Source organism: Cannabis sativa, chromosome 5 (genome assembly GCF_029168945.1).
Source record: "Cannabis sativa cultivar Pink pepper isolate KNU-18-1 chromosome 5, ASM2916894v1, whole genome shotgun sequence".
Lineage (NCBI taxonomy): Eukaryota > Viridiplantae > Streptophyta > Magnoliopsida > Rosales > Cannabaceae > Cannabis > Cannabis sativa.
In genome coordinates, this window is record NC_083605.1 from 74,126,619 (window position 1) to 74,139,739 (window position 13,121).

At 34.1% G+C, this 13,121-nt stretch overlaps 1 protein-coding gene across 2 annotated transcripts; it reads right to left on the reverse strand.

The window, feature by feature from the left end:
* Positions 1 to 1,737: 1,737 nt before the first annotated feature.
* LOC115715802 (E4 SUMO-protein ligase PIAL2) lies at positions 1,738 to 8,956 on the reverse strand. Of its 2 annotated transcripts, XM_030644471.2 has the most exons (17): positions 8,608 to 8,956; positions 7,199 to 7,271; positions 6,485 to 6,550; positions 6,136 to 6,201; positions 5,932 to 6,014; positions 5,744 to 5,795; positions 5,575 to 5,646; positions 5,022 to 5,089; positions 4,874 to 4,922; positions 4,668 to 4,752; positions 4,485 to 4,586; positions 4,335 to 4,386; positions 4,097 to 4,148; positions 3,585 to 3,701; positions 3,073 to 3,507; positions 2,656 to 2,982; positions 1,738 to 2,522 (listed from the first exon to the last, which is right to left on the reverse strand). In XM_030644471.2, the coding sequence occupies exons 1-17, from the start codon at positions 8,835 to 8,837 to the stop codon at positions 1,998 to 2,000; spliced, it is 2,454 nt and encodes an 817-aa protein (XP_030500331.2). In that variant the 5' UTR covers positions 8,838 to 8,956; the 3' UTR covers positions 1,738 to 1,997. The 2 variants fall into 2 exon arrangements, with proteins under 2 accessions (XP_030500331.2, XP_030500330.2); XM_030644470.2 differs by having other exon boundaries at positions 2,656 to 3,507.
* Between the last annotated feature and the right edge of the window lie 4,165 nt (positions 8,957 to 13,121).

The following is a 13,121-nucleotide window of genomic DNA, read 5'->3' on the forward strand; positions in this document are numbered from 1 at the left end:
CGAACCCTTTTAAGGCAAACCCAAACTCGCTAACTCTCGTGTGGATTTCGAGTCGTGTTATCGTGTCTGACCCGTTTTGCCAGGCCTAGACTATTCCATTTTGAAATGAAAGAAAGATCATTCCAATGCAAGATTTGAAAAAAAAAAATTAATAATTCTTTTATCAATTATTGTATGCATTTTAAATATTATTCTATTCCATTTCTATTTTTATTCTCATTCTTATTTTTATATTTTTATTCATCCCAACCAACTAAACACCAATAAAAATCTGACATCAAACTAATAAGTTATAATAATAACCTTAACAAAGACCAAAATGAATGAAATGCATATCATTGAATTGAATATTCATTCTCTCTCTCTGATTTTTTTAATATTAAATATTCAAAAGTTGGGAAAGCAATAGAAAACGGTCAATTGAATTTGGTACAATTGTAAATGATAATAAATATAGAAATATGATTTTGTCCCGTGATGTACTTTCACGGAATGTATTCCGTAGTACATTATATGGGTCTCAGGGTACATTAAATGAGTGTCAGGGTACGTTTCTACTTTTTGACCCTAATTACCCCTAGATCAATCTCAGCCGTTAGATCAAATAACTCCCTCATCTGACGGCTGCCGTACATCACGGATTACAATCCGTGAAAGTACAATAACGGGACAAAATCATATCCCAATAAATATATTTCGTCTTCTTTTCCAAATATTAACCAGATCAATAATGTTATTGACTCATTCTCTTACATAGGGTTGTTCATTCGATTCAATCCGCACTTTTTTGATCAAACAACATCCAATCTGCACTAAGTGCGGATTTCATTTTTTGGATCCAATCCAATCCGCACAATAGCTCAAATCCAATCCAATCCAATCCGCAAAAGTGCGGATTGAATCGGTTACTTTGGATTGGTTACTTTTTAATATTAAATTATTTAATATTTATGAAAAAAAAATATTTTTTTTTTCACATAACTAGCAACAAAATAAAACAAATTATAGTTATTTTATGTCTCCAACAACACATTACATAAATAAAATAACAAATAACAAATTCAAAGGAAGAAAAAAATTGTATATATAAAAAAAATATTTAATTTTATTTTAAATTGTATGTAAAAAAAAATATATAAGAATAGAATATACATTTTATCTATTAAGTTTTGCAATATGATTGTATTATATGTATTAGACTTTTAAATTACTATTTTCTTTACATTAAAATGTTATTTGTATATATAATTTTTTAATTTTGTTATAAATATGTGTGAATTAGATTAGATCGGTTACTTTTACATGTCAATCAACATCCAATCCGCACAAGTGCGGATTTTGAATTTTCCAATCCAATCCGCACAAGTGCAGATTAAATTGGATTGGATCGTACGAATTGGATTGAATCGGTTATTTTATGAACACCCCTACTCTTACAGATATTGCTTTAATGTTTCTCAAATTTGTTGACCAAATTTACCCCACAGGTTCCAACACTAATTACTTTATATTGCCTTTGTTTTTTTTGGCTTTATGCCTTATCAATGTAATTACTCCTTTTAAAATGGTTGGGCAAATCAAATCAAACCCAAAACACCCCAATTATGAGAGATGAATTGAAGCCTAATAAGCTTCAAAAGATCATTAGAACTAACCTTGTTCTTGGCAATAGTCAAAAAATAATGACTGAAAGGGATACCTCAAAGAGAAAAAGAGGCTAAACAAGTATAACATTCATTTTGACTATATATAAGTTTCATTCTAAAATTAATATTCGAAAAGCTTGGAACACTGCACATTTAGACAACCCAATTTTCCACTGCATATGAAACAAAAAAGAAAAGAAAAGAAAAAAACTATAGCTACATACATAACAGAAGACTATTAAAGCTTTTGGTTCCCAAACATTTCCAAACCTTTTATACATGGAGTGGAGACAACGAGCTACAAAAATTTCCATGCTATTTATTTACACACCCACTTTGAGCAGCAGCATTTCAGTTGATATGATTATGAGGTTGAAGTGCTCGAACGTTTCTGTCGTTGTTGGCAAGAAGAGCGGTCATTTGAGGCAACATCATTTGCGGGGAAGTGGCTGGGGTTGATGGTAGTATTGGAGCTTGAGACGGTTGTGGTGATTGAGTAGGCCGAATAATCAAATTATTAAGTGCAGGTGGAATTGAGCTTCCACGCATTCGAGCTGTTGCAGCAAGCCAATTCTGCTCAGGTGTCGAATCCTGTCTAGCTGCATGTGCATCTCTTTGGGCAGCCAAACCCGCCATTCTAGCTTGTTGATTTCCACTAACTTGAGATACCTGAGGAGTTCCCAGTTGAGTAACTCCTTGGTAGGGAACTGGGCTTCGTAACATATGTGAAGGTCGGATGGCATGTGACTGCGGTATCCTTACATTATTGAAAGTTTCTTGTAGGTGTGAATTTTGAAAATTTGAGAGTGTGGATGGCCTATAACCATTTGGACGTTGACCTGAAAATGAACGATCTTGATGTTGATGATTCCGGTTCTGTGGATTGAAAGAGGCAAATGTTAGAAAGAATTTCCATAAAATGAATTATCCACAAATCAAGCATGCTGGAAAACAATTTAAAACCATTTACAGTGCAAGCTTTTTCACAGGTGGTCGTTGTAGTGTTTACCTGTGTTACGTAGGAAGGCTGTGCTGAAGATGGGGCAACGTTGGGGGCTTGAGGTCGGTTTATAAGGGATTGATTAAAATGTTGCCGCCTCTCCATATCACTGAATACTGTGTTATAACCTGTAGGTGCACTCTGAGATGCCATAGCAGAAGAATTGGGAGTTAAGAAATTCGAATTGTTTCTTAATATTTGCTGTGAAGTTTGTGGTGTCTGTGGCTGTGCTGCGAGGGCTTGAATAGCGATTGGTGTCCTGTTCGGAACTGGGGAAGATGTTGGAAATCTCCCATACTCATTAGTATTTGGGTTTGTAGACTGCATCTGTTGTAACTGAAAATTTGGGGAAGAAAAATGATTCATCATTTCAGAAGCTGTGAGATTACTATTTACAAGACCGCCAGCTCCATGATTAGTAGGTACCGGAGAAACATCAGCCAAGTGAGGAGTCTGCACAAAAGTTGCTGGAGTAGACTGAGATGTTGGACCGAACAAGGCTTCTGACCAAACTGCGGTCGACAAGTCTGGAGAATTGAAGAGAGCAGACCAATCTGTATCCTCTACTTGAGGAGCACCAACATTCTGATTTCTAGGCAGGACATTTAGTTCACCCCTGGAAGGTTTCAAGTCATCAATGTTACTAACAGTGATATCCATTTCATCATCATCACCACCAGTCAGATCCAGAATATTATGAATGTCATTTGGCTCGGTAGACTCCTGCAGCTCAATCGTTTGCTTCGAACAATTTGAATCGTGAGCCTTATCAGACTGATCATCATTGTCCATGACAGCCTTCCATGACCCGTCTGTGGAGATAATAACAACAGCAACATCGTTCCCAACCTCTTTCAAGACCTGAGAGAAAGAAAACATCAGAAATATACACACAGCAACAACAACAACACATAGGGAACAAATGTCTAGCCACTTGCCTTGACCATATTTTGATCTATACGAATATCTGAGTAGCAAACATGCTGATTACAGTGTGGGCAGCGCCAAGATGGTCTTCTTGAATTTATATCAATGTAGTTACTGAAGTCGAAACACTGCATAATAAGACATTCCAAAATTACCGCAAGAATGTCAAAATACTAATTTTGAAGCTAAAAAAAAATTAAACTAGGCAATCCCTGCACCCAAAAGAAAAGAAAAAAAGTGCATGGAATAATATTTACGAGATAGGTTCATTTTTCATGATAAAAATTATAGACCAAATTTTCCATTGCTTAATAAAAATTAAAATTGTTCCAATTTCATTTAATTATCAGAGAAACTAGAAACTCTTTACATATAAAATCTTCTGTGGTTAGAGTACAGTTATATGTAGAACATTTTAGAGAAACTGCCACATTAAAATTAAAATTGCTGTTGGAATCAATAATTAGCACCAATCTAAAACATTAAATTACACAAAGATCTTGATTGTATTTTTCACACTCACCTGAAGATGTTTGCATGAATGCCCTTTGACTGGAGTACCAATACGAGTATAACTATATATAGCCAAATGAATTAATAAAAGATTATCAGTTCAATTAGATATGAAGGAAAAAAGAATTGTAAGAAAATGATATAATATTTATCTGAAATTTAACATTAAATACAAGTCTATCAGGATTATTAACAAATAGAAGATATAAGAGCTAATAAATTAAATTTTGTAATATAGAATGGTATACCTTATTGGACAATTAAGTGATATTCGGGATGGCCCTTCGATCAGATCAAGATCTTTACAAAATATACAACAGTTAGCTCCTAGAATTCATAAATACAATAGGATATAAACAGCCGATAAAAATATTTCCTATCTTTGTGTTTAAGCATACCTGACTGAAGTCCACCTGCAAGAGGCTGAACATAATCTGAAAGGACTGGAATGTCAGATAATTTCGTCTCTTTCATAAAGGCAACAATGATAACATAGTGACCTGAAAATTAGTTGCACACTGTCATGAAACGATGAAATGTGACCATTATTTCAAAGCTAAAAGACTACTGTACAAGCTTACCATTGAACTGGCCCACAGCTTGAAGTAGATTTGTTCCATATTTTAACAATGGAGTCACATTAGTTGGCACTTGTGGCCCAGCATCCTAGGAAAAAAAAGTACAGAGAGATCAACGAGCTGATATATTAAGCCTCTAAACAATTTGAGGTGCACAGTTGTTGTCTTATACACAGAATGATCCAGAAATAAAATCGAAAGAGACAAACCACATAAACATTAGTTCGCTTATCCACTCCCCTTCCATTCACAATGAAGCTACATGTCCAAAGAAAATATCATCAGAACAAAGAGTAATAGAATTATACCAAACAACTCCCCTGATTTCTCAGGGAAAAATAGTAAATTGATTCTTACTTTACTTGTTGAGGAGTTATGATACACGCAGATGTCTCCACATTATCTACTTGAGCTACAAATAACCGCTGCAAGAAAAATAATGTACAATTTAGAATAATTCCCACAAACCATATTCCCAACTTTAGTAAGAAAGGAATTGCTAAGTTGAACTACTGATTCGAAGCTGTAAATGCCTTGCAAAAATTAGATGAAAATGCCCAAAGTTTACATTCCTTACAAGAAAAGATCAACTAATCAGCAGAACTATATTGCTCATATCCATAACGTCAAAAAAACAAATATATACAGAGGAAGTCATATTTGCATTATAGAACATGGCTTCCTATTTCAAAATGCAAAAGCAAATAGAAATACATATTTATATATAAATACGCATATGTATATATGCTAGGAGACAAAGCCCTTGTGGTACAGGCATATTTGCACACACTTGCATCCAAAAAATGAGTTGAATAGATGCTTTATAATGATAAGTACATAGAAAGAAACTAGGTTAAGCAGATCTATAACTACAAGAATCTCATATAAATATTGTTAAAGAGATGCTTACAATCTTATCCTCTTGAGACTGCACGTTGTTCTTCAATATATTGAAATCAACTGTGTAGATCCCATATCCAGGCTGGAAAACAATATTAAAAAATAAAACAAACAGATAAAATAAATAAAGAGGGGTTACTTACAACTCTCACAAATGCAAAATGTACAAAAAAATCTACCTTGACATCAAGAGAAACAAGAATATGGCCCATCTTCAAGTGTGGATAAAACCTGTAAAAGGAGGCTCAACAATAAGACTCAACTACCACTAGCATATAACCAACTAGGAAAAAACTTAATGAACTAAGCTCGAACAAAATAAAATAAAATAAAAATTGAACAGTAAAAACCAGATCAAAAGTCTCACCTTTCCATGACTGTTGCAACATTAGAATCCACACAGCTAGGTGCAGTGTTATGACCCCCTTGACTGCTGAAGAACATTCCTATCTGTATCAACAAAATGGGTGAATGAGCACGGACATAAAAATCCATCTAATGCAGACCATAAATTTTACAAAAAACAAAATAAAATAACATGAACAATAAAAAAATACAATAGGGTAACAACCTCATTAGCTAGAGTATAAAGTTCCCGGGTCTCCTTTTCTGGAAACCATCCAACTTTACAAGCATTCTGCAGAGAACATAGTCATATAACAGTCATTTTAAGAGACATCTTTTAGAGAGAGAGAGAGAGAGAGAGAGAGAGAGCGAAAGAGATTTTCCCAAAAAAAATTATAGTAATTAGAAATACTATACCCTTAGCTAAGCAAGCAGTGGGTATTACTTAAATTAAATTAATAAAATACAATCAGAAACCAAAACTGTTCAACTTCTTTCCAATAAAAAGGTCTAAATGTTTGTTATGAACACTCACAAAAAAAAAATGAACATCATTGGCTGCATTTAACATGTACCTTTACAGAAATCATTACCACCATAATCATAGCTTGTAAGGAGTGATCACTTCTTCGTTCACAAATCTACAAAGACATAAAACAAAGGTTTTGATTTAAATAACGAACTAATACATGAGCAAATCCAAAAATATAGAGACCAAGGTGCCATGCAAACACTTTCTCCAAAGATAGACTACAGGTGAAAACAAAATAAATTCATCAAAGAGCAAATTGTCCCAATAGAAGAAAAAAATATGAGGTCTGATCTCACTTTGTCACTATTCCATACCTAGTTTGCATTTTTGATAAACATAATAGACTAGCTAGGTTTGATGTCAATACAAAAAGCAATAAGCTCCTCTATAGTTTAAATTCTTAAGAATGTATCACAGTTAAGCAGCAAGAAAACAGATAAGTTATCGTCTAAATTCCCGAGTCATCATTTTTTTTTTTGTTAAACAAAACTACCTGTACTACAACACACTGTTTACTACAACCAAGCAATAATCACTTGCACTAATTACAAGCAAGAAAGAGAAATTAGTTAGCCAATGTACAACAACCAAACAATACCAAAGCACACTGTTTACTACTCAAATATTCACACATGACATGAGTATCTACGTATGCATGAATGTGTCTAAATCTAATAGTTTACAACCCTGCACATGCTCTCAGCGTATATTATATGCTAATTATACCAGGAAAAAAGTTGGGGTTCGACTAAGTCACCTGCTTCACCACTGCAGATAAATCTTGAGATCTAGTTGCTTCGAAATTATTTGCAACTGCATAATCAATACCCCTGCATTTTCAAAGTTAACCAAGCCAAGTAAAAGACACTAATTAGCAATCAACTTTGCGATTTTAATACAAAGCATCCCATTCAAAGAATGAAACAGCTAATCAAAAGACATTCAGCATTGGAGATTTATACATTATCCACCAATTAAAATAAACTGATATAAGCTTCACCGCCAAGACCAGGTTAAGTAGGCCTTCTCGTTACCTAAGCTAGTTAGGTATGGGTTTCTGCAAAGTTAGGTCTTCCACGAGGTAATAGACTAACTTGTTCAAAGATCCTAAAATCTCACCAAATACCAACCATATGAATTTAAAAAATTACTCATAGATCACACAAAACGACCTGTAACAATATGGTTACTAAGAAATCGGCTGTTGATCCTAAACCAATCTAGTCACTTGGTCACATAAATGCAACCCCTCCCAGTCTTCTCCACAATTTGTTAACCCTCTTAACACCATAAAGATTCTCTTCCACTAAACCAATAAAGATACTCTTCCATTAAACCAATGATTACAGGTTCACTCTCCTCCTTATCTATGACCGACCAACCTTATTTCTATTCCACTAAACACTCCTCCACTTTCTTCAATCAGATGTACTCAACTGTATATAAACTCTGATCTCTAAATTATAAGAATTATTAAATGAATAGTTTAAAATTGAACTATTTCTGGGTCTTTGTATACACATATATAAAGGATAGCCAGTCGCCACTGGGTCTCATTCTCTGTAAGAAAGCTTGAACTAGACCAATATTTTCGTGTAGACGACTTTTCATGTCATGCTATGAACAGTAAACTTTCACCAAAACCAATGGCTTTTACAGCACAGCTCAACCCTCTATAGTTCATACGCGCCGTAAAGTAAAAGGGGTGAGAAGAGAGATCAAAGGAAGGAATAATATCCATAAAATTGGGCCAAAAGGGGTTTCTAACGACGGGTGATACAGTAATAATGTCAAAAATTAACACTGGTTTCAGTCATACATAACTACATACTCCACAATGCAGCACTAACCTCTTTCATCTTTAACATTGGCTCCCAAAAAAACAAAAATAGAAACAAAAAAACCCTAAAAATCAAAGCTCCACAGAACAACATCAAAACCCATAATTCACATAAACCCAACAAAAAAAAAAGTCCGAGTACAATGTTAGGTCATACATAATAAAAAATTCACACTACTTTCATCTTTTCTCCACCAAGAAAAAAAAACATAAAAACCTCTAAATCAAAATCAAGAACAAAAAAAAAATGCTGAAAAATATAGAAACAAAAGTGAATATGCAGAGAGATTGAAAACATAAAAAAGAAAAAAGGTGAAGCACTGTACCTGGCGAGGGTAAGACAGAGATTGAAAAACTCAGCTGTGTCTACACGTTGGTGTCTTAGAATGGTGGCCAACCTATCCATAACGTTGGAGATCCGATACGCGTTCACAATCGCCGCCGGGAACCGCAGATCAAATGTACTACTAGCAACGCAAACAGAGGAGTTGAGTTTGGGGAAACCCGCCGTAACTACAGCCTCTCTCGGAGCAAACGCCGTCGTCGTCTCCGACATTTACTGCCTCAACCCAACCGCTTCTCTCTCTTCTTTCTCTCTCTAGAGATTTTAATTTGCGCGGTATTTATAAATATAAATAAGTATTTATATAACACACCAAATGGACTATCTGGCAATTTTCAAAAGTTCATTAAAAAAAGCTACACTATTTATTTATTTATTTTATTTAGATAAAATATTTATTTTTTTTTTGAACAACACAATTTTGTATTTTTAGAATAAATACAAAAATTAGATGATTGTTATAGGGGTGTAGCAGTACCAGTACCAGAAACTTCTCAGCTCTTTCAAAAATACATTCTCAAAAATAATATATATTAATTTTTTAATATATTTGTATCATTATATATAATATTAATATATATTGTTATATAATAGAGTAATTTTAAGTAAAAATATTTAAATTTATAAATAAGTTATATTTTGAAACTCATATATCATTATTCACGTATTATTTTTTTTTAATATATTTAAATTAATTTTTAAATAAAATAAAATTTTAATAATTTAGACCAAAGAGTGTCAAGTGGTTCTTTAATTTTCAGAAGTTAAATATTTATGTGTTTATATAATATTAAAAATAATAAAATAAATTATTAAAACAAAAAAGAAAAACTAGTAACTTATGGATATTAGTTATTAATGATAAAATCTTAAATAATTAGGAAATGTTTTAAGAAAAAAAAATAATATCTTATAGATATAAAACATAAATAGTAAAATTACAAATAAAAATGATATGAAGTTAAAAATCTGTAACGCCCTTACTTACGTAAAATAAGATGCCATAAATAAACTGGCGTTAAGATACTAATGTTGCCTTTATTTAAAAAAAAAAAACACTTTTCAAAACATGGGTACCCAGTTGAAAATAAAGTATTACCACTTAGGGAAAAGTAATAGAAAATTTAAACGACAACATCCTCGATAAGTTTAATAAATTAAAAAAAAACTTTCAGCGGAAGATGGCCAAGACCACACGCAGTTACATGATCACACGAGATACACCCCATGCCGCCGTACTCAACTTGTCACCGAAAGCTTACAGCTTACTTATCTGCACATAGGGGGTAAATAAGGGGTGAGCCGCAAAGCCCAAGCAAGGAAAAACACAATACTATGTACCAGCATTCACACATCATAGCACAAACATATACATCAAACATACAACAACCTAATCATAAGTATAAATAGAGGCAGCCACACAAATACTGAAATACCACACACTCACACTCACAATCACACTCCAGCTTCCATACAAATCTGGAGTGTCTTACGTTCTTAACCGAACGCAAGCACCTAATAACCAAGTGCACCCTTACGTACACCGCCTCACTTACCACATCACCATACATGTGTGGTTTCCAACCACTTCCAAGTACCTGGAACATGATTAAACAACCATATACAATTCATCGATAAAACACTATTTCACCGAAACTATCACATTCCACAGTTTCAATACAATTTATTCAAGCAGTCATACTAGATACTCAAACCATATAAAAAGCAAGTATAAAGTATCATTATTTTTCCTTACCTCAACTCCGCTGTAATTAACTCTTACGATACCTTCTAGGCCCTATAACAATTAGTGAAACCCTTAGTCCACCGATAAACTCAATATATTTATTACTCTTACTGTACAGCAAGTTTAACCTAGAATTTGACATATAAAACGTTTGAATTAGAAGTCCTACTGTTCACAAAGTTTTTAGTTAATTGAAAGACCTTTCTAACGGTATAAAGATCATCAAAATCGGAGCTATAATCTAGGAGTTATGCATGTTTTCTCAAAACAGTTTCTTTAAAATCCTGGATCACGCCGATTTCTGAATACAGCCTAAAAATAAATGTTTTAAAAATATTTACACCCTGATCTAGACAATACTTTCTTCATAAAAAATGTAGCTATTTTCCTAAGCTTTAAAACGAGATAAAGATCTTTTAAAATGGATCGAAATTGAGAGAGATATTGAATTTTTACTGAAGACACTTTTTCTGAAACGAAACTTAAAACGAAATACCATAACCGAGTAAAGATCCTAACTTTTGACTGGTAAGAACTCCGAACTAGGGAAAGGTTTCTTCAAAGAAAATATGGATTATTGAATTATCTTTCTAACAGTACAAGAATCGCTTGAAAATAATAGATATCGAGAGAGATATGACACTTTTACTAAGGCAATATCGAAAAGAAATTTTAAAAAAACTGTAAATCGACAGTCTGTAAAACATGAATTTTTTTGACATCGAAATATTCAAAATTAGGAAAGAGTTTCTTCATAGAAAATATAGATCATTAAATTATCTTTAAAACGGTACCTAGATCACTGAAAACGGACCTATGGGGAGAGAGATATGATAGTTTTATGAAAGCCTATTTCTCTGAAAACGAAAATAAAAACAAGTACGAATTTTACCTGAAGATTTCGAAGACACGGAACGATGATCGGTTGATTGCTAACCCCGAAGCTCTTAAGATTAAAACAATTGATTTGGTTCAATAGAGAGAATAAAAAAAAAGAAATTGAGAGATGGTGAGAATAAGGGAATACGATACTATCTGGCTGCTAGGGTTATAGAGTATATACGTATATAACATATCGTATAATAGGTTTAAATTTAAAAATAAATATCTAACTAATCAGATAAAATTATGCTGATTTAAATTTAAATTTTAAATTTTAAACTAACTAACTAATCTAATGCTTCACTATTTATTTATCTCACTATTTAATATATATATATATCATTTTTTTCTAATCACACACGCACAACAACAACAACAACAACAACAACAACAACAATAATAATAATAATAATAATAATAATAATAATAATAATAATAATAAAAAATAAACTGGATATTACATTCTACCCTCCTTAAAGGAAATTTCGTCCTCGAAATTAGACTTACCAAAAAGTTCGGGGTACTGTTCTTTCATGTCTCCCTCCATTTCCCACGTTGCCTCCCTTTCTGAACGGTTGCTCCACAGAACTTTTACTAGAGGAATACTTTTGGACCTTAACTCCTTCGTTCCTCTCTCTATAATGCGAACTGGTCGCACTTCATAACTCAAGTCCTGCTTTAGCTCCATTCTTTCATAGTTCAGCACGTGTGATGGATCCGACACGTATTTTCGTAGCATAGAAATATGGAACACATTATGCGTCTCAGCTAATACTGGTGGCAATGCCAGTCGATAAGCTACCTGTCCCACTCTGTCCAATATCTCAAAAGGACCTATAAATCTTGGACTTAGCTTTCCTCGCTTTCCAAAACGCATAACCCCTTTCATAGGTGACACTCGAAGGAACACTTTATCACCCACTGCAAATTCCACATTCCGTCTCTTTGCGTCGGCATAACTTTTCTGGCGGCTTTGTGCGCTACCATTCTATTTCGAATCTTTTCTACCGCTTCAGTGGCCTCTCTTACTAGGTCTGGGCCTAAGTATCGCTTTTCGCCAACCTCATCCCAGTGTAGTGGTGATCGACACTTCCTCCCATACAACATTTCATAGGGTGCCATCCCTATTGTAGATTGATAGCTATTGTTGTACGAGAACTCTATTAGTGGCAAATAGTTGCTCCGAGCTTACTTGGGAAATCCAACGCACAAGCTCGTAGCATGTCTTCTAGTATTTGAATAGTTCGTTCTGATTGTCCATCAGTTTGAGGGTGGAATGCTGTACTCAACTTCAGTTTTGTGCCCAAAGCACTTTGCACACTTTCCCAAAACTTAGAAGTAAAAACCGAACCTCTATCGTATACAATGGTCTTTGGGACTCCGTGTAGCCTTACAATTTCTTTTACATACGGTTCAAAGATATTGCTCTGCGTTGTAATTAGTGCGCACAGTGCGTAAAATGTGCCGATTTAGTGAGTCCGTCGATAATCACCCGGATGGAATCCCGTTGTTTGCCGTTCTTCGGTAACCCCGTCACAAAATCCATAGCAATATCTTCCCATTTCCACTCGGGAATATCAAGAGATTGCAACAGCCCCCGCAGTCTCGGTGTTCGGCCTTAACTTGCCGGGCAAGGTGTAAGACATTTTGCTACAAATTCGCTATATCATTTTTCATTCCCGCCACCAATACCTACCTTTCGGATCATTGTACATTTTGGTTGATCCCGGGTGTAAAGAATAGGGTGTAGTGTGCGCCTCTTGTAAGATTTTTGATTGCAACTCCGCTTCCTTAGGTACACACACCCTTGTCTTGTATAGTAGAATACCCTCTTCATTAACCGAGAAGTCCCCGCTTTCCCATTTTGT

Bases quoted from the DNA above. Each gene is read 5' to 3' on its own strand.
- LOC115715802 (XM_030644470.2), bottom strand. From the start codon at position 8,837: ATGTCGGAGACGACGACGGCGTTTGCTCCGAGAGAGGCTGTAGTTACG. The intron at 6,015-6,135 runs GTTGTTACCCTA...TTGTTGATACAG, and splicing joins TTTATACTCTAGCTAATGAG to ATAGGAATGTTCTTCAGCAG. The intron at 5,647-5,743 runs GTAGATTTTTTT...ATTGTTTTCCAG, and splicing joins TTGTTTCTCTTGATGTCAAG to CCTGGATATGGGATCTACAC.